At 40.2% G+C, this 20884-nt stretch overlaps 1 protein-coding gene across 3 annotated transcripts in view; it reads right to left on the bottom strand.

Annotated features, from left to right (window-relative positions):
• The window catches only part of ABCB1 (ATP binding cassette subfamily B member 1), a 101693-nt gene that overhangs the window by 40462 nt on the left and 40347 nt on the right, over positions 1-20884 (bottom strand). Inside the window, exons 8-15 of one of the 3 annotated variants that reach the window (XM_061413731.1) lie at positions 18192-18316; positions 5573-5744; positions 4522-4635; positions 4268-4378; positions 4055-4180; positions 3745-3948; positions 2737-2907; positions 585-746 (exon numbers count right to left, since the gene is read on the bottom strand). In XM_061413731.1, coding sequence (XP_061269715.1) covers positions 585-746; positions 2737-2907; positions 3745-3948; positions 4055-4180; positions 4268-4378; positions 4522-4635; positions 5573-5744; positions 18192-18316 — 1185 coding nt within the window. Of the gene's footprint in view, positions 1-584; positions 747-2736; positions 2908-3744; positions 3949-4054; positions 4181-4267; positions 4379-4521; positions 4636-5572; positions 5745-7942; positions 7962-18191; positions 18317-20884 lie in introns of those variants that run through there. The other 2 variants (XM_061413734.1, XM_061413732.1) reach the window with 2 other exon arrangements.

Below are 20884 nucleotides of genomic sequence, written 5' to 3'. Positions count from 1 at the left end.
TTTCTTTGGACTAAGTCTTTGGACTCTGGTATGCATTTTCGACTTACAAACACTTCGATTCAAATTACCCACCACTAATGTGCTCAACAGCCACGTGTGGCTAGCAGCTGCTAGAGTGGATACTGCTGCGGCAGCTGGTTAGCCACTCAGTCGGGTCCTACTCTTTTTGCAATCCCATAGAATGTAACCTGCCAGGCTCCTCTGGCTGTGCAATTTTCCCAGCAAGAATACTGGAGTGGGTTGCCATTTCCTTCTCCAGGGGATCTTCCTGACCTAGGGATTGAACTCATGTCTCTTGCTTGGCAGGCAGATTCTTTACCACTGGGCCTCTAAGAAGCCCTTGCTAGAGTGGATAGCTCACTTTTAAGCCTTTTTAACTTTACCTTTCTCTATCCTTCTTCATTTCTCTCCTTTCAAGAGGGAAAAAAAAATCTAAAACCTGGTGTGATCCTCACTCCCTCTGCTTCCTACCCAAAAATTTTTTCCCTCTTCTCAAGATAATCAATAGTAACATTTATTTATAGCACCAAATACAGAAAAATCAGCTCATGCCTGAGATACTTGAGGAAACTGCTAGACTATACCTGCATTGTGACAAGTTTGAAGTAAATGCCTCTCTTCCCCATGAGCTCATTGTGATTGCCTTCCTCCACAATGACTCCATCATCAAGACCAGCGATGACATCAGCATTACGAACCGTGGACAGACGATGTGCTATCACAATGGTGGTCCGGCCTTCTCTGGCCTAAAGGGAAAAAAATCTCATTTTTGAATACATGAATGATTATATGAAAAAAATTCAGTAATTCAATGTATATTTACTGACCACCAATGCCCTGAACATTGCAAAACTGTGTAAGCTATATGAGGCAGTCTCTGGCTTCAGTAAATGTATTGTTAATGGTTTAAAATGATGTTTTAATAAGTATAAACACAAATATGATAGTCTCATATTAATACTATGTAAGCCTCTAAGATTCTACTCCATCTCTACTAGCCTAAGTTTACGTAATAATCAAGGTACAACACTCGAGAGCCCAGGAATCAGTCGATCGGAGCAGATACAGGCCTGCTGCGATCCGTGCCAGCCAGCACCAAGTCCCCCAGGAGGTCACCCTGTGCTCTCTCAGACATCCGGATGACCAAGACAAACAACAGATGTGAGGCAGCAAAGGCCAGACTTCAGGGTTACACTGATGTGAACTCAAATCTTAGTTCTGCTCTATATGCATTCCAGGATCTTACACAAGTCTTTAAACCTGTGTGAGGTTCAACTTATTCACATATCCAATGGGGATATTAATAGTACAAGGCTACTTTCTGGAGTGGTTGTGCTATACAATAATGCACAGGTAGCACTGTGATGTACACAGTAAGTGCTTAATAAATGATGCTTATTTCTAGGGAGAAGCATTATGGAAAAAACTAAGGAGTTAAGTAAATGTCTTAAACACCCAATCTCATTTTTATTTTCATATGGAACAAAGCCAGATAACCAGCACTTGTCCGAGATTTTTTTAACCTTTGTAACTTTCCCAATGCTTATAATTTTTCTTATTCATATTTCTCTTTGGGAACTAGCAATAAAATTCTCAGAATAAGCTAGCAAAAAGAGGTATAACGATCAGTTTGAAAAAGAGAAGCGAGAAAAAGTCCTGGAAGAAAAAGAAATGCACATCAGAAAAATTAGGTGGAAACAACTAGAAAGCAGAGAAGACGATCAAGTCTTTGGATGTTTTCAAAGGATGAGATGTGGAATGCCCCTTCTAAATGTGCATGAACAGGAAAAGGTATTTTTAAATGCAACCTTTCTAAATTCATTTTATTAATAATTTAATACATAGTAACACCGTAGAATAGAAAGAAAACACAGATAAGCAAAGAGAAGAGGAAAAAGCAGACTCAGTCGCATCTCCATCTATTCTGGTCCACAAAATTGTTCGGGATTTTTTTTCTTTTTCTTGTCTCAACAATCTGTTACGCACTCTGACAGGATGTTTAGAGAAACAGAGTTGTTTTGTTATTAGAAGAGCGGGATAGTTGGAGCATAAATGAGTTTATCTTTCAGTTCTGCCAGGAGCACTTCAACTCACAGCACTTATGGGTTAAAAGGTTTCCACGCTCCGTGTCCTCACAGAGCGAGCCTACTTATCATCAGACACCGGAGACCAAGCACACGGTAACGGGCGTGGCCACACACTCACGTCTAGCCAATGAATGAGTCACACGGACTCAGGTACTGCAGGAAGGTCGAACTCTGTTGACGGTCAAGGACATTTCATTTCATTCCCAGCGTCATCAACTCTCTGGCACTCTCCTCAAGATAAGAGGTCTCTCATTTCCCATTGTCTTTGATAGGCATCTGACCTCTTAAGAACTAGATGTAAACCTTCCTCGTGTTGACAACAGTAAAAACTCATAAAACCTAAGTATCAGGGTGATCTATAAGGCTAAGTTTTTAAGAGCACAATGAAGACCAACTTTCATCTGAGTCTATATTTCTCATTGTTTAACTTAAAAAAATGTACAAGTATCTTTCAATGAAAGTTTATTCATCTCTACCTAAAAATATACCAGAGAGATAGAAGTTATACAGATCCAGAGAGGCCTGATGGTTTTAATAGCTTAAAGAATTACTTTAGGAGAGATTTCTTTAAAAATAATCTTATGAAGAATTAACAATGGAATGTTCTTATGCTTACAAACCAGCTAGGATTGAACTGAGGTTCACCCACCTTATCCAGGGCCGCCTGAACCACTGCTTCACTCTCCGTGTCCAGAGCTGAGGTGGCCTCGTCCAGCAGGAGGATCTTGGGGTTGCGAACCAGGGCCCGGGCGATGGCGATTCTCTGCTTCTGTCCACCGCTTAGCTGGGCTCCTCTCTCTCCAACCAGGGTGTCAAATTTCTACAACACCAAAAACACAGGAGGATTAAACAACAGAATAAGCTATCTCAGCTCAGATTTTTAAGATGGGACGTAATCCTATAAACAACCCAAACCTCACAAGCAGTATGGTCCAGTTGCGTGTGTGTGTGTGTGTGTGGTCGCTTCAGTCGTGTCGAACTCTACAACTCTGTATGGACTGAAGCCCACCAGGCTCCTCTGTCCATGGAATTCACCAGGCAAGAATACTGGAGTGGGTTGCCACGCCCTCCTGCAGGGATCTTCCCAACCAGGGAGCATCTCTCATATCTCCTGCGTTAGGAGGTGAGTTCTTCACCACTGGCACCACCTGGGAGGCCTCAAACTTAGCAATCACCACCCGAATTAAAAAAACACATCAGGTCTTCCCTCACGGGCCAGTGGTTAAGAATCTCCTTGCAATGCAGGGGACACCTGTGTGAACCCTGGTCCAGAAAGATCCCACATGCCACGGAGCAACTAATCCATGTGCCACAACTACTGAGCCTGTGCTCCAGAGCCCCGGAGCCACAACCACTGGCACCTGGGTGCCTAGAGCCCGAGCTCTGCAACCAGAGAAGCCACCACAGTGAGCAGCCCTCGCCCGCAACTAGAGAAGCCCGGCTGGCAGCAATGAAGACCCAGAGTAGTCAAAAAATAAGTAAATATTTTTAAAAGTGTGTCTACTACTAGTTGATGCTACTAGAGCTGTAAAATCTGGAGTCATCTTGATCTGCCACCTTGGGAAGTTCCCCCAGTTTTTATTCCTTTCCTGACTTCCGATGCGTCAGGCCAGCATGCCATGACCCTCCAGCACAACGAAGATGGAGAAGGACTTACATTAGGCAGTTTCATGATAAAGTCATAGGCGTTGGCTTCCTTCACAGCTTTCTGAATCTCATCCATGGTGACATCTTCACGGCCATAGCGAATGTTCTCAGCTATCGTGGTGGCAAACAGCACGGGCTCCTGACTCACCACCCCGATAATCTCCCGCAGATACCTTACGTTGATGGTCCTGATATCCTGTCCGTCGATACTGACCTAAAATAAAAAGGAGCTGTGATATCCACATAGCGCAGATTTGTGATGTGCAATCTGCTAAGGTAAGTCAGTGCTGCAGCATCTGGCTGAACAAGAGTCATCTCACCATGCCCTCCGTAGGGTCATACAGCCTCTGCATCAGCTGGACGGTGGTGCTCTTCCCACAGCCGCTGTTCCCAACCAGGGCCACCGTCTGCCCACTCCCTACCTTCAAGTTGAGGCCCTTCAAGATCTATGAGAACGAACGAGAAATAAACTTAAACCACAGATTTCAGGACTACATACATTGTTGAACTGTTGAGTAATCATTTCATTGTACCTTAACTTCGTTTCGAGATGGATAATGGAAGTGAACATTTCTGAATTCCAGATTTCCTTTAATATTGTCGGGTTTGTGCCCAGTGTTTGAATAGCTGTCGATGCTTGGTTTCTAAACAGAATAAAATGTCAGAAGGTTACAGCAACTACTAGGTTACAATAAATACTTTCAATTACATTTGTGGAGAGCTGAATAAAAGTGATAAAGAAATAGACTGTTTTAGACAGACAGATAAATGGCCAGCCCACACTTACGTGATCAATGATCTTGAAGACTTCATAAGCTGCTCCTCTTGCGTTTGCAAATGCCTCAATGTTTGGAGATGCCTGTCCAATACTAAAAGCTCCAATTAATACAGAAAAGAAGACCTGAGGAATGTGAAGTAAAAGCATTGAGTTACTTAGTATTTAGCATGCTTTTTTCATACTTTTAACATCGTTAAATTTTTACATGGCAAGATAACATATGAATACTGACTATTAAAACTATTATTTTTAAAATTGAAGTACTTTTCAGTTGAGAATGCTGAATTAGTCTTACTGGATCCGTGAAATAATAAATTCCATATGACTGGAATATTTTCATATGTCTTCAAAGACCAAGAATTTTTTGAGAGCATCAGTAGGGTATAGTGGAGATAAACCCTATTACGAGACTCAGAAACCTGAGGTCTGAACCCTGGATTAACCACTAAATGGCTGTATGTCTTCAGGTGATTCTTCGACAGTCTGAACTTCAATTTCTTTATTTGCAAAAAGAGACAAGATTCTGTTTTCCCTACCAAGCAATCTTAGTGTTGTTGTATCAAGTGGAACAGTACATAGGAAAATATTTTGTAAATATTTTGCCTAAATCAGTTTCTTATCATACATTTGACGCTGTTTCTCTACAGGTGTTAAAGAGGACTAAAGTCACTGTTCACTTCTTTGTAAATCACACAGTAGTTACATTATCCAACAACTTACAGAGAAGAAATTTTGCTAAGTGTTTCTACATTCACTTTCTCGATTAGTCCTTACAACAACACTAAAAGTTATGGCGTCTTACTCCCGTCATTTCCATTTTGCAGAAGACGTAACAGAGTCTTCAAAAGTCTAGGTGGCTGAACCAAATCATACAGTCAGTAAGTGGCACAGCCAGAATTTGAATCAGACCAGCCTGATATCAAATCCCAGGCTCTCACTCGCTCTTATTGGCCATTATTTAATAATTCTTCTAAAATATACTCTCCAACAGTCAAACCAACACCACTAAATTTCATTGACACTTTAAAGGTGATTCATCTCTTACTATGATATCACTTACCGTGAGCACTTGTCCAATGGAATATTCTCTTGAGAGGACCAAGGAGGTCCCGTACCAGAATGCCAGGGCATAGGACGCATAGATCAACAGAAAAGCAGCACCCATAGAGATGTTGGCCGTGATAGCTTTCTTTATTCCAATTCTCTTGGCTTCTTCCAAATTTTTGTTGTACCTGGGAGAAGTAACAAATTATCACACATGCTTGTAACATCTTACAAAATGGGTCAGTACAGCATGATGGTTGTTGAGTACTCAAGATGCACCAAGGCCTCTGATGGGCGCTTCGCATGTATTTTCTCCATTTGACCCTATGATGTTAGTACTATTTTAATCTCTTTGTGCAGAAAAGGAAACTGAGGCCTTATGGAAATTAAGTAATCGGAGGCATGTTCTAAAAGCACCTTCTCTGGCCTTAGCAATAGTGAAATAAAAGAAGTAATACTTAGCAAACTTACAGCACTTGCACTGTTTCATAGAAGACAAAACACAAGCTATGAAAACACTTGTGTTTTCCCTTTAAAATCTGCATGCATTTTAAATGTATCAATAAAATTAAGATATAATGCTAGAAAGTACTCAATACAGACGTGTGTGGGGATGTGGACCTAGAGACTGTCGTACAGAGCGAAGTCAGTCAGAAGAAAACAAGTATCATATATTAACATAGATATGGAATCGAGAAAAGTAGTGCAGACGATCTTATTTGCAAAACAGAAATAAAGACACAGACGTAGAGAACATACAGACACCAAGGTGGGGAAGAGATGGGGTGGGATGAATTCGGAGGTTTGGACTGACACATATACAACTACTGATACTTGCATAAAACAGATAACTAATGAGCACAGGGAATTCTACTCAGTGCTCTGCAGTGACCTAAATGGGAAAGAAATTCAAAAAAGAGGGGATACAGGGGTGTGTGTGTGTGTGTATACATATATATATCTGATTCTCTTTGCTGTATGGCAGACACTAGCACAACATTATAAAGTAACTATACTCCAATAAAAATTAATTTTAAAAAAAGAAAGTACTCAATACAAGTAAGTCCTTGAAACCTCTGCACATCAAGGATGAAGGCAGTTTGCTCCCTGCCCTGCCTCCTTCTGGGCCTGCTGGAAGGACCAAATGAGAAAAACACATGTGTAGGAGCAATCTGAGTGCTCTGAACTGCCATCTAAGACTTTTTACATGTGAATAAACTGTGTCCTGTGCTAAGTCCTGTCCGACTCTTTGCAACGCTAAGGATTGTAGCTCTCCAAGCTCCTCTGTCCATGGGATTTCCCAAGCAAGAATACTGGAGTGGGCTGCCATGCCCTCCCCTCCAGAGGGGATCTTCCTGACCCAGGGATCAAACTCAGGTCCCTGTATTGCAGGCGGATTCTTTACCATATGAGTAAAGAATTAATCATTCTTTACTCATATGGTAAAGCAAATACAGGGGATTACACAAAAAAGGGCTAAACCAAGGAAGCAAACAAAAACCAAAGCAATGTTGGAGCCCATTGAGACACATTTCCCTCTCATTCTAATGATTTAACATAATTTGAGCACTTTTTAAACCCTGGGGAAGTGGTTAATTTCTGATATTCAAATTAAAGAAGATAGGTGCATAGCAGACTGTTCCGCTTAAGAAGACAGATACGGAGATAAGTGAATGGGGATCAGATTCAAAGAAAAAGAAGGATCTTTGCAGATACAGAACGATGGTAAAACAATCAGACAGAACAGACTGTAACTGAGCCCTAAATCTGTCCTTATTCTCTTAAAACAACTCCCTACAGGACATCAGAACATTGCCTTGCAGACAGAGGAGCTCATAATTGCGGAAATGAAAGAGTTTATTTCTAATAGGATGTATATTTTGAGTTCTTTGATCCATAAACACATGATGTTATAAACATTATACACTATTATATTAATTTTTTGGAGGATTTGTTCCATTTGAGAATGTACAAGCAGAGATCAAGCCCTGCTCAGATATGAACACGTATTCTTTCATGACCTCATGACATTTAAAAACTACCTCACCAATAACCAGTTACCAAAGCACGGCATGGCCCAATGAAATTTACATGATTACTTCCTAAAGAGTAAATTTAAATGGAACTTTATAGTGATAAAATGGTAATACATTATGAAAGTTTCTCCCTCCAAAAAATGTAAATCTCCAACTAGCCAGTTATAACACTTGACCAGGAAATTATTTTTGAGAAATGTGCTTCAATGGTTGAATATACATGTCTCCCACTTTATGAGCTGATGTGATATGAAAGTACCACTGGGCATAAATTATACACGATTACACTTAAGGAACTTTAATGCTTATGACTCACACTTTGTTTTGCCTTTATTTCAGTTCTTGCTTACCGAGACTAACGTAGAAATCACTGTGATATGCTGTGTCCCAAGCAGCCAGAGGAAACTTTTGCACAGGAAGAAGCAACAAGGAAGAAAATCACTTAGATGCCAGAAAAGATAAATGAAAAAAAAGAAGTGGGTAAGGAAGGAGGAGAACCAAACACTACTCCTTTTGCAAAGGCTTTCTCATTAGCTTGTCAACAAAAATGTCACATGTACAAAATTAGATATTAAAATCATCAATTCATTAAAAACTATAGTATCAAAATGGCAAAGTAGGATTTCCTAAAAGGGGTCAAAGTTACATAACAAAACACTAACAATTAGAAAAAACTATTCTTCTTAAGTAATATGAACACATTTATCAATGATGCAAATAGCCACCTTTGAGAGCAAGGAAAAATTTCTGCTGTGTGTGCGTGTGTGTTAGTCACTCAGCTGTGTCCGACTCCTTGCAACCCCATGGACTCTAGCCAGCCAGGCTCCTCTGTCCATGGGATTCTCCAGGAAAGAATACTGGTGTGGATAGCTACTCCCTTCTCCAAGGGATCTTTGCAACCCATGGATCAAATCCAGGTCTTCTGCATTCCAAGCAAATTCTTTACCATCTGGGCCACCAGGGAAGCCCCACTGTATGCTACTGAATTAAATTCCCCAATTCTGAAAGAATTTGAGAGATCTTACTGTACCTGCTAATTTGAAGAGAAAATCAGAGTAAGACCCTAATTACCTGTCTATGTGGAAGCAGCAAAGGGAAGGGTAAGAACTAGAAGGAAAACTGAAGAATTATATTTGGTCTAAGAATAGCTTTAATAATTCTATTATTGCTATTGTTCAGCCACTAAGTCGTGTCTAACTCTTCTGCCATCCCATGGACTGTAGCCCACCAGGCTCCTCTGTCCATTGGATTCTCCAGGCAAGAATACTGGAATAGGCTGCCATTTCCTTCTCCAGGGGATCTTCCTGACCAATGGGTCAAATCTGTGTCTCTCACATTTCCTGAATTGGCAGGCGGATTCTTTACCACTGAGTCACCTGGGAAGCCCCTTAATAATTCTACTTCCAAATTAAATCCCAAATCCAGGGACTTATCATCCTTCTCCTGGAACATTTCAACAGTTTTCTGAACAGTTCAAATTTTTGACAGCTCTCATCCATTCACCTCTCCGCCCTCCTGCGCCCGCGCAGCTGCCGCTCCTTGGACATGGGGTTGCTCTTCTCGGCCACCACCCCTGACCTCGGGCGTGGCGAAACTCCTCTTGGTCACCGCCCCTGACCTCCGGAGAGGGTTAGCTCAGGAGAGTTACTCCATGTTCAAGGTCAGGACAGGCGGCCCTGAGGACATACCCCTCATCCAAGGTAAGGAGCAGCGGCTGTGCTTTGCTGGAGCAGCCGTGAAGACATACCCCACGTCCAAAGTAAGAGAAACACAAGTAAGACAGTAGGTGTTGCGAGAGGGTTTCAGAGGGCAGACACACTGAAACCATACTCACAGAAAACTAGTCAATCTGATCACACGGACCACAGCCTTGTCTAATTCAATGAAACTAAGCCATGCCGGGTGGGGCCACCCAAGACAGGTGGGTCACGGTGGAGAGGTCTGACAGAATGTGGTCCACTGGAGAAGGGAATGGCAAACCACTTCAGTAATCTTGCCTTGAGAACCCCATGAAAGTATGAAAAGGCAAAATGATATGATACAGAAAGAGGAGCTCCCCCGGTTGGTAGGTGCCCAATATGCTACTGGAGATCAGTGGAGAAATGACTCCAGAAAGAATGAAGGGAGAGAGCCAAAGCAAAAACAATACCCAGTTGTGGATGTAACTGGTGACAGAAGCAAGGTCCGATGCTGTAAAGAGCAATATTGCATAGGAACCTGGAATGTTAGGTCCATGAATCAAGGCAAATTGGAAGTGGTGAAACAGGAGATGGCAAGAGTGAACATCGACATTCTATGAATCAGTGAACTAAAATGGACTGGAATGGGTGAATTTCACTCAGACGACCATTATATCTACTACTGTAGGCAGGAATCCCTTAGAAGAAATGGAGTAGCCATCATGGTCAACAAGAGTCCGAAATGCAGTACTTGGAGGCAATCTCAAAAATGACAGAATGAACTCTCTTTGTTTCCAAGGCAAACCATTCAATATCACAGTAATCCAAGCCTATGCCCCAACCAGTAACGCTGAAGAAGCTGAACGGTTCTATGAAGACCTACAAGATCTTTTAGAACTAACACCCCAAAAAAAGATGTCCTTTTCATTACAGGGGACTGGAATGCAAAAGGAGGAAGTCAAGAAACACCTGGGGTAACAGGCAAATTTGGCCTTGGAATACGGAATGAAGCAGGGCAAAGGCTATTTGCTAAGAGAATGCACTGGTCATAGCAAACACCCTCTTCCAAAAACACAAAAGACGACTCTACACGTGAACATCACCAGATGGTTGACACTGAAATCAGATTGATTATATTCTTTGCAGCCAAAGATGGAGAAGCTCTATACAGTCAGCAAAAACAAGATGGGGAGCTGACTGTGGCTCAGATCATGAACTCCTTATTGCCAAATTCAGACTTAAATAGAAGAAAGTAGGGAAAACCACTAGACCATTGAGGTATTACCTAAATCAAATCCCTTATGATTATACAGTGGAAGTGAGAAAAAGATTTAAGGGACTAGATCTGACAGAGTGCCTGATGAAATATGGACAGAGGTTCGTGACATTGTACAGGAGACAGGGGATCAAGACCATCCCCATGGAAAAGAAATGCAAAAAAGCAAAATGGCTGTCTGGGGAGGCCTTACAAATAGCTGTGAAAAGAAGAGAAGTGAAAAGCAAAGGAGAAAAGGAAAGATAAAAGCATCTGAATGCAGAGTTCCAAAGAACAGCAAGGAAAGATAAGAAAGCCTTCCTCAGCAATCAATGCAAAGAAATAGAGGAAAACAACAGAATGGGAAAGACTACAGGTCTCTTCAAGAAAATTAGAGATACCAAGGGAATATTTCATGCAAAGATGAGCTCGATAAAGGACAGAAATGGTGGGGACCTAAGAGAAGCAGAAGATATTAAGAAGAGATGGCAAGAATACACAGAAGAACTGTACAAAAAAGATCTTCACGACCAAGATAATCACGATGGTGTGATCACTCACCTAGAGCCAGACATCTTGGAATGTGAAGTCAAGTGGGCCTTAGAAAGCATCACTACGAACAAAGCCAGTGGAGGTGTCAGAATTCCAGTTGAGCTATTTCAAATCCTGAAAGATGATGCTGTGAAAGTGCTGCACTCCATATACCAGCAAATGTGGAAAACTCTGCAGTGGCCACAGGACTGGAAAAGGTCAGTTTTCATTCCAATCCAAAGAAAGGCAATGCCAAAGAATGCTCAAACTACCGCACAATTGCACTGATCTTACACACTATTAAAGTAATGCTTAAAATTCTCCAAGCCAGGCTTCAGCAGTACGTGAACCATAAACTTCCAGATGTTCAAGCTGGTTTTAGAAAAGGCAGAGGAACAAGAGATCAAATTGCCAACATCAGCTGGATCATCAAAAAAGCAAGAAAGTTCAGAAAAACATCTATTTCTGCTTTATTGACTATGCCAAAGCCTTTGACTGTGTGGATCACAATAAACTGTGGAACATTCTGAGATGGGAATACCAGACCACCTGACCTGCCTCTTGAGAAACCTATATGCAGGTCAGGAAGCAACAGTTAAAACTGGACAAGGAACAACAGACTGGTTCCAAATAGGAAAAGGAGTACGTCAAGGCTGCATATTGTCATCCTGCTTATTTAACTTTTATGCAGAGTACATCATGAGAAACGTGGGGCTGGAAGAAGCACAAGCTGGAATCAAGATTGCCAGGAGAAATATCAAGAACCTCAGATATACAGATGACACCACCCTTATGGCAGAAAGTGAAGAGGAACTAAAAAGCCTCTTGCTGAAAGTGAAAGAGAGTGAAAGTGTTGGCTTAAAGCTCAACATTCCGAAAAATAAAATCATGGCATCCGGTCCCACCACTTCATGGGAAAGAGATGGGGAAATAGTGGAAACAGTGTCAGACTTTATTTTTCTGGGCTCCAAAATCACTGCAGATGGTGATTGCAGCCGTGAAATTAAAAGACACTTACTCCTTGGAAGGAAAGTTATGTCCAAGCTAGATAGCATATTCAAAAGCAGAGACATTACTTTGCCAACAAAGGTCCGTCTAGTCAAGGCTATGGTTTTTCCAGTGGTCATGTATGGATGCGAGAGTTGGACTGTAAAGAAAGCTGAGTGCTGAAGTATTGATGCTTTTGAACTGTGGTGTTGGAGAAGACTCTTGAGAGTCCCTTGGACTGCAAGGACATCCAACCAGTCCATCCTAAAGGAGATCAGTCCTGGGTGTTCATTGGAGGGACTGATGTTGAAGCTGAAACTCCAGTACTTTGGCCACCTCATGCGAAGAGTTGACTCATTGGAAAAGACCCTGATGCTGGGAGGGATTGGGGGCAGGAGGAGAAGGGGACGGCAGAGGATGAGATGGCTGGATGGCATCACCAACTCGATGGATGTGAGTCTGAGTGAACTCAGGGAGTTGGTGATGGACAGGGAGGCCTGGCGTGCTGCATTTCATGGGGTTGCAAAGAGTTGGACACAACTGAGTGACTGAACTGAACTGATCCACTCACCAGACCAATTATAGACAGAAAAACGATTTTAAAACATAAACTAGACATCATTCCTTTGTTTAAATCCCTCAACTGCTTCCCTGTGCCCTTGGAGTTAAATCCTGACTCCTTACCAGGACATGTAAATCCCCATGTTCTGGCCCCCACTCACCCTCAATAGCCCCTCTTCACTTCAATCTCCTCTGACTCAACCGAGCTCCAGTCACACAAGCCTTAGGATATTTTCTAGAATATACCAAAGTCTCTGCCATCTTGGGAAACCTGGAAGACTCTTGTGTCCCTACCTGACTACAGCAGGCTTTTTCTTTTCCCTCAAGTACCAGCCTCCAGGAAACCTCAAATATCCAACACGCGTGCCTTCCGTGACCACCATGGTTAAAGTAAACTTGTCCTGCTCACCCTCATCAGCACATTCTTTGATTCCTTCAAAACACATTTAAACAATTCATGATTTAATTCATGTCTCTGATGATTTTTTTCTTCCTTCCTGCTCTCCTCCCTCCCTTCCTTCTCTTTTCTTCCACCTTATTATTTTGACCAGGGATCATATGAGGGCAAAAAAGGCAAAGATAAAGCAGTATATCAAGATGTCCAAGACATACAGACTTCCTACAACTCACTGCCTGAGGAACTGTGCTAATTCTTTTACAAGGTTCGCATCAACAGGGAAGGTAAGTGTAGTGTTCTAAATACAAACTGATGAAGCACTAGGAATTATCTGAAAACTTAAACAGAGGAATATGATTATGACCTGAAACTTCCTTTTCTTAGGTTTTTAACTGTTCAAAACACTTTTACATTTACTTTTTGAATAATCATTATAAGAATAGTTAATAAAAACAGCTTTTCAAGGAAATTCTGATACGAATACCAAACAACATCACCTAATGCATAAGAAAATTAAAATTGAATAAAATTCAGAAAAGTATTTCTGTCATATTCTGGAGGGTTTAACATAATTATATTCATATTTGAGAAAACATTTCTAAATTTTCATTTTGTTTAACAGATAATTGATTTTTAAGCTTCTTGATGTTAAAAAAAAAAAAAACACCAGTGAGGGCTACTTTGGGTTTTTCAAAATTTATTATAATTTTTGAAGACCTGGTTACTTATTTGTATCAACTTAAAAAAAAAACACTGCTTAATTGAATCAGTTTAATACCAGAATTAAAACTCTATAAGAATGTCAGCATTTAATATATGAATAATGCTAGAATGTATAAAGAAATCAGCCTGAGCACTGATTTTAACAAAGATATTTTTCTTGCTATTTTTTATTCAAAGATGGGAGAAGGAAATGGCAACCCACTCCAGTATTCTTGCCTGGAAAATTCCATGGACAGAGGAGCCTGGCAGGCTATAGTCCACGGGGTCACAAAGAGTCTGACATGACTAGGCGACTTTCACTCACTGCCAACACACAAGTGAAAACCCAGAGCCTAGCACAGTGCTTTGCATGTGGTAGATGCTGAACAAATTTGCCAAATGAACTGAACGTTCCGGAAATGGCCAAGCTGGAGAGAACCTTAGGCCATCAGGTTGTAGTCTTGAGTCTACTCCTGATATTCACGAAAAAGTAATTTCCAATAATTTCCAATTTTCTAGGGGACCTTTCAAAGACAGAGTCCAGTAAATAACATCTTCTGAAGAAATAATTCTACACATAAAATGAATCTTTGAATATAACTGTGTAAGCCCATTTGCTTGTTAAAAAGTTGATCACTATCTTCTATAAAAAACAAAACAAAAAAATCTGTATCTAATTACTTCAGTTCAGTTGCTCAGTCGTGTCCGACTCTTTGTGACTCCATGAACTGCGGCACGCCAGGTCTCCCTGTCAATTACAACTCCTGGAGTCTATCCAAACCCATGTCCATTGAGTCAGTGATGCCATCCAACCATCTCATCTTCTGTCGTCCCCTTCTCCTCCTGCCCCCTATCCTTCCCAGCATCAGGGTCTTTTCCAATGAGTCAGCTCTTCGCATCAGGTGGCCAAAGTATTGGAGTTTCAGCTTCAACATCAGTCCTTCCAATGAACACCCAGGACTGATCTCCTTTAGGATGGACTGGTTGGATCTCCTTGCAGTCCAAGGGACTCTCAAGAGTCTTCTCCAACACCACAGTTCAAAAGCATCAATTCTTCGGTGCTCAGCTTTCTTTATAGTCTAACTCTCACATCTATACATGACTACTGGAAAAACCATAGCCTTGACTAGACGGACCTTTGTTGACAAAGTAATGTCTCTGGTTTTTAACATGCTATCTAGGTTGGTCATAATTTTCCTTCCAAGGAATAAGCGTCTTTTAATTTCATGGCTGCAATCACCATCTAATTACTTAGATCTAATTACCTCAATCACTGCATTAAAAAAATACTTTCAATTCCTTTCAACTTTCAGTGAACTAAAATAAGATTTATCTAAGTTTTGAATATTGGACTTGACACCTTTCCCTCCTTACACCCAGGTTATACATCATTATAGTTTTTCATTGCTAATAATATCTTCTAAAATTATCATGTTCTTCAAATTTTGGATGCCATTAATCTAAGAAGTATTATAATCGTGTTATTCTATGCAACATTAATAAAGGAGTTTAACAGAACTCTCCATATACAGCAGGGACCCAAAAGGCTACAGCCTGAATATAATAAGCATGTACACCATGGAAAGTGACAGCAGGAGAGCCTGCTTGTCTCAACCTTGACAACAGATGAAGGGTCGGGGGGAAAACATGTGCCCTGGGAACCGGAACCATAAAAGGCAATGCTTATACAGCATTCACCCTTCAGATGAAGGGTGAGGGGAAAACATGTCCCCTGGGAACTGGAACCATAAAAGGCAATGCTTATCCAGGTCTGAAAAATATGAATTCACTAGTGCGGTTCAAAAACTCCTAGACAAAGAATATAATGTACACGGGCTCAGGTTAATACTGCCCCCAGTGAGTGGCAGAAGCAAACACAAATCCTTCTTGCAAGAACTCAGCTTCTCAATCCAGACCCACAGCAATTGTAAGACGGCTCTGATTGTAGGATTTGTCTCAATTTCAGAGTTGATGAATTGCAAGAGAAAAATGTGCATCCTACAACTGACGGAACACTACATGTTCTTAACTGTTCACTGCTGTTCACAGGAATGCCATTTTTAGCCCTGAACTGTCAGCAGGTACCCAGAGGCCTTCCCGTACATTGTTGTTCTGCAGACCTTATTACACTGTTACTAGAGTTGCTGTGTAGACAATCACATATTCTATACAGAATGACAGTTTTGCTTTTTGTTTACCAACCTAATAACTTTTCTTTTTTATTATTCTTACTCTTATTTTTTCCTTAATTTTATTATCTTGTACCAATACAACTCTAAATAGAAATGGTGCTAGCAGACTTGTTTCATTATTTTAAAGGAATGCTATTATTTTACCATTTAATAAAATTTCCTGTAGGTATCTGGTACATACTCTTTATTAAATTAAGAAAGTTTTTGTCATGAATCATCTGTAATCTCATCCATCAAAACAAAATGTCTTTCTTCCAATCAACTACTGTGGTTAATTATATTCATGGATTTTAAATCATCTTTGTACTTATGGGATCAAGCCAACAGGTTCAGAAATTTTTTTTTAATCTGATGATAGTTTTCACATTGATTCATTTAGCAAATACTATCTAGACTTTCTGCATCTATGTTTTAGATGAAACTGTCTTATAATTTTCCTCTCTCATATATCTGCTATCTTGTTATGATGTCAAGGTTATACTAGCCTCATAAAATGAACTCACTCTATATTTATGTTTTTTTTGTTCTCTTGAACAATCTGTGTAAGATGGGGTTATCTTTCTTGAAGTTTTGGTAAAATCTGTCTGGAAAATTATCTGGACCTGGTGGGTTTTTGCGTGTTTATGTGTGTATGTATATGAAAGGCAAAAGACGGAGATTTTAAGCTGGATTCAATTTCTTTAATGATTATGGTTCTACTCAAGTTAGTGTCTTAAGTGAGAATTTTAACCTATATTTTTCTGGGACATCATCTATCTCATCAGGGATTTTTAATTACTGGTATAAAACTGTAATTCTTAAAATAAATTTTAAAAAATCTATAGCAACGTTTTTCCTTGTTCTCCTTCATTTTGTTTCTGCTTTAACCTGCAAAATACTACTTCATTATTTATCCATATTTTCATAAAAATTAATGATTTTTTGTCAGCCCTTTGCTTCTTTATCTTATTTTCTATTAAAATGTTTTTGCTGTTAATCCTTTATCTTTCTTATACTTCCTTTCTCTGTTATTCTTTTTCTAACTTCTTAATTTAGCTGCTTAGTTCACGAATTTTCAGCAACTTTTAAATTTCTTCTACCCAACACCCTAGTGCTACCACTGGACTCGGATTGATTTTTAATGTGAAACTCTCAGCTTTAGGAAGAGAGAGCTCCCTGGTCCTCAGAGTATTATAAATTCAAACTCTAGCAGCACATGAAGGTGAGGCTTGCAATTTTGATTTCTACAGAGAGATGCTTTCCCTTGGTGCGATAACTAGGCAGAATCAGATAAGATTTGTCGCCCCATGTTGGTAAAGAGATTCTTTTTCTGATACACCTCTCCATTGAGAAAAACTGAAAATGAACGCCAAGTTCAAAATTTCATTCTGTCTCTACTCAGACATTTATTCAGAAAGTACTTGGCTGAATACACTCTTGAAACAGTATCCTCCATGACTCTAACAGAGTATTTAACTTCCCCAAACAATATTTACCCCAACTAGTACATTAGATATGTTGTTGACCTGTGGTTGTTTGTATCTGTCCCCTCCCCCCGCCAGAATTAAAGCTCCAAGAGAAAGAGGGGCTTCATTTGACTGGGTATTTGCAAAGCAATGAAGCAAGACTTTCCATTTTTTAGTCAGACTCATGTTAAGGCAAAAGCAAAAACCTTCGCAAAAAATGAGATAGAGCACAGATGCTGCTTTCCTCTGAACTATGATAGGTACACGGCCATCACAAATCTCTCAGAGGACATCTTTATGGGTATGAAATGTATCATCTGAGAAAAGTACCCTGCAAACACAGTGTGTACAGCTGAAAGAGTATACAGTGAGCACTCATGTAAGCACAGCTGAGGTCATGAAATACAAGAATGTCAGAATCAAGATGCCCCTGCCATGTGCCCCACTTTTATCACCAACCCCTCACCTCCCCCAGAAGTAACCATTATTTTGACTTAATGACCCCATCCATCTACCACAAAATACTCATTCTTAGAGAAACAAAAATTAACTTGATGGAGAAAAATTATCATCAGAGATATTAATTATGTTTCAGCCTTAAGAAACTATTTTATCTCACTACCCACCTAGGAGACTCTAGAAAACACTTTCAATTAGCAGATATAAGAAAATTACAACAATTAGAATCACAACTTTTCCAGAATATTAACTATGCTATAATATATCCAAGAAGCTGTTTAAGGAAACATATACATCAGAGAATACCCTTAGAATCATCACCAGCAACCTGAAGGGCATTTAAGATGACAGAATTTAACATCTCTACCAACTTAAAAAAGGAGACTCAAACCTTTCAAGTTCTTTCTTTTGTCCTCCAAATGCAATCACAGTTCTAATAGCCGCTAAGACCTCTTCAGCTACTGCTCCAGCTTTTGCATATGCCAAAAGTTCTTTATCAGTAAATGAAGACAGTATCTGTTTAAAAATGCAATTGCAGATAATTTAAATTTTTTAACAATTTTACCTTTTGTACACAAATGCTGCTGGTACATAGTATACTGTACTGTATATAAATCTTTTACTCGTCTTTTGTTATGAAGCCCTATTTTTTAGTATACATATTGTAGCCATTTCTTTTTGGACTGAGATGGTATATAATAAAGTAAAATTTCAACTTTCTCACTATACTCCATGGATTCTCATACAAATAAATAAATCTGGGCCTTTGGGGGAGATTTTACATTTTAAAAAGAAGTGTATACGCTAAACATCAATAAATACAGAAAATGGGGCAGTATATCAAAAAAAATAGGTGTACTCAACATAGCAGTTGCTAATTATACTCTGGTTCAGAAATGCCAAAGTAGGAGGCCAGGAGAACACAGGGGACCCAGCCCTGTGCAGTGACAGGACCTCGAAGAGGTTTCCAATGGCAGGGGAGCAGAGCTCCTTCTACCAGGGCTTCTGAGCACGACATTGGGCCACCGTGGAGGTCTCTTTCATGGACGCGCTTTGATTTTTCTGTTTGGTCCCTGAGCATCTGTTCTCTGGAAGGAACAGTACTTGGTCCTTTATATACACAGGATCTCCTTCACTGATTCTTCTCAATTGTACCAAGAAGTAGGCATTATTTTCCCCCCTCAATACATGAGGAAATGGAACGAGAAAGAGGTCAAGTCATTTGCTAGTAAGTGAAATATCCAGGATTTAAGGCTTCACAGCATGAATCAACAGCCACCGGAGTCAATCTCTCTCTAAAACCAGCCACTGATATGTGTGGAATCCTAGAGGGCTTTGTGATTAAAACGGAATCAACTGGCATGGGCAAAGAACCACTATTTTTACCTGAAATGCTTGACTAGTCAGCCATCTAAATATTGCACACAAGAATTCAAATCAAATTCTGAGTAAATATATTATCCTCTTTCAATAAATAATTTATAGCATCTGTGGACTCATTTGTATAAGTAATAACAGCCTATTCCTTCTTGTCATAAAAAGTTCAAAGCTGTTTTGATTTTAAGAGTGCATTTCTTCCTCTGCTTGTGCGAAAGTAAAAGGAGCTACGACAGATGTAAGAACGGGTGGGTGAAGGCAAACGAGCCTTTACTAACCAGGTTCTATGTGCAGATGTTGTACTCTATGCGTCTTCTTCTTTGGTACCCAAGCAACAACCCACTGATGCTCTAGACCTTCCTGACCTCTCAAAATGACCTGCCTAGGGCTGCCCTATCACATCTGCCAGAACTGCTCACAGCGCTGGGCCTGACCCAGGGAGATCACTGTCATCCCTGAACAAACAGGTCTGCATAAGGCAAGAGGTGCATACAATACAGTTTAGCTCTGTTTCTCTGCTCTTGTTGAAAACCTCAACCATCAACCACACCAGAAACAGCTGACAACAGAAGATTAGCAGAACTATTTTTGACTGAGGAGTTTCAAAACATGCTATTCTAATTTATTGTTGAAATATCAAGTACCATTCCAACTGATTCAGTAAACCTGGCTTCTCTATGACCTTCCATAATGATAAGCATATCCTTAGGCAAGAATACAGTAGAATGTTGATGAAGTGTTTTGTTTTTTAACAGATCATGTCTATTGAAAGAAAAAAAACACTTTCAAATACTCTCAGGAATGTTAAAAGTCAACTTTACTATTCCTCTAATATAAAATAACAGAATGCTGATACTTCCGATATTACAATCACCCACCCAAACAATATCAAATTTCACTAACTCATCCCTTCTTCCAAAGGCTGCTAATTTTTTTTTAACAAAGCCTAATTGTACTAGTGCTAGACACATGAAATTGTTATTCCTCTTAAGTTAAAAGCCAACACAGGCCACTTTATATTGTTCAAACTAATACATTCAGAAGCAATAGTTTTGACCATGACAGATGTTTTGGCCTTCATCTTTGTCCCTTTTGTCCAGTGCTCAGTGTAGGTTTTTATTTCATTTTGTTTGGGATAATTTATACATGCTTTATTTTTTTTAACGTGGTATTCTGAGATAATTGTAGACACAAAGGCAGACAGTGTAGACACAAAAGAAGACACTAAGGAAGACAGTCAGATCCCATAAACCCTTTATCTGGTGTTCCCCAAAAAACATCTTCAACATCTCTTCAGAACAAGATCCCAGCCAAAAATTTAACACTTAGCATTAATTCAACGTTATTCAGATTTACCAGTTTTACATGCACTCGTGAGTGTGTGTTCAGTTCAGTTCAGTCGTGTCCAACTCTTTGCGACCCCATGAATCACAGCACGCCAGGCCTTCCTGTCCATCACCATCTCCCAGAGTTCACTCAAACTCACGTCTATCCAGTCGGTGATGCCATCCAGCCATCTCATCCTCTGTCGTCCCCTTCTCCTCCTGCCTCCAATCCCTCCCAGCATCAGGGTCTTTTCCAATGATTCAACTCTTCACATGAGGTGGCCAAAGTATTGGAGTTTCAGCTTTAGCATCATTCCTTCCAAAGAAATCCCAGGGCTGATCTCCTTCAGAATGGACTGGTTGGATCTCCTTGCAGTCCAAG

This window comes from Bos javanicus, chromosome 4 (genome assembly GCF_032452875.1).
Source record: "Bos javanicus breed banteng chromosome 4, ARS-OSU_banteng_1.0, whole genome shotgun sequence".
NCBI lineage: Eukaryota > Metazoa > Chordata > Mammalia > Artiodactyla > Bovidae > Bos > Bos javanicus.
Note: the sequence above shows the minus strand (reverse complement) of the source record. Positions and strands in the feature narration are given on the sequence as shown.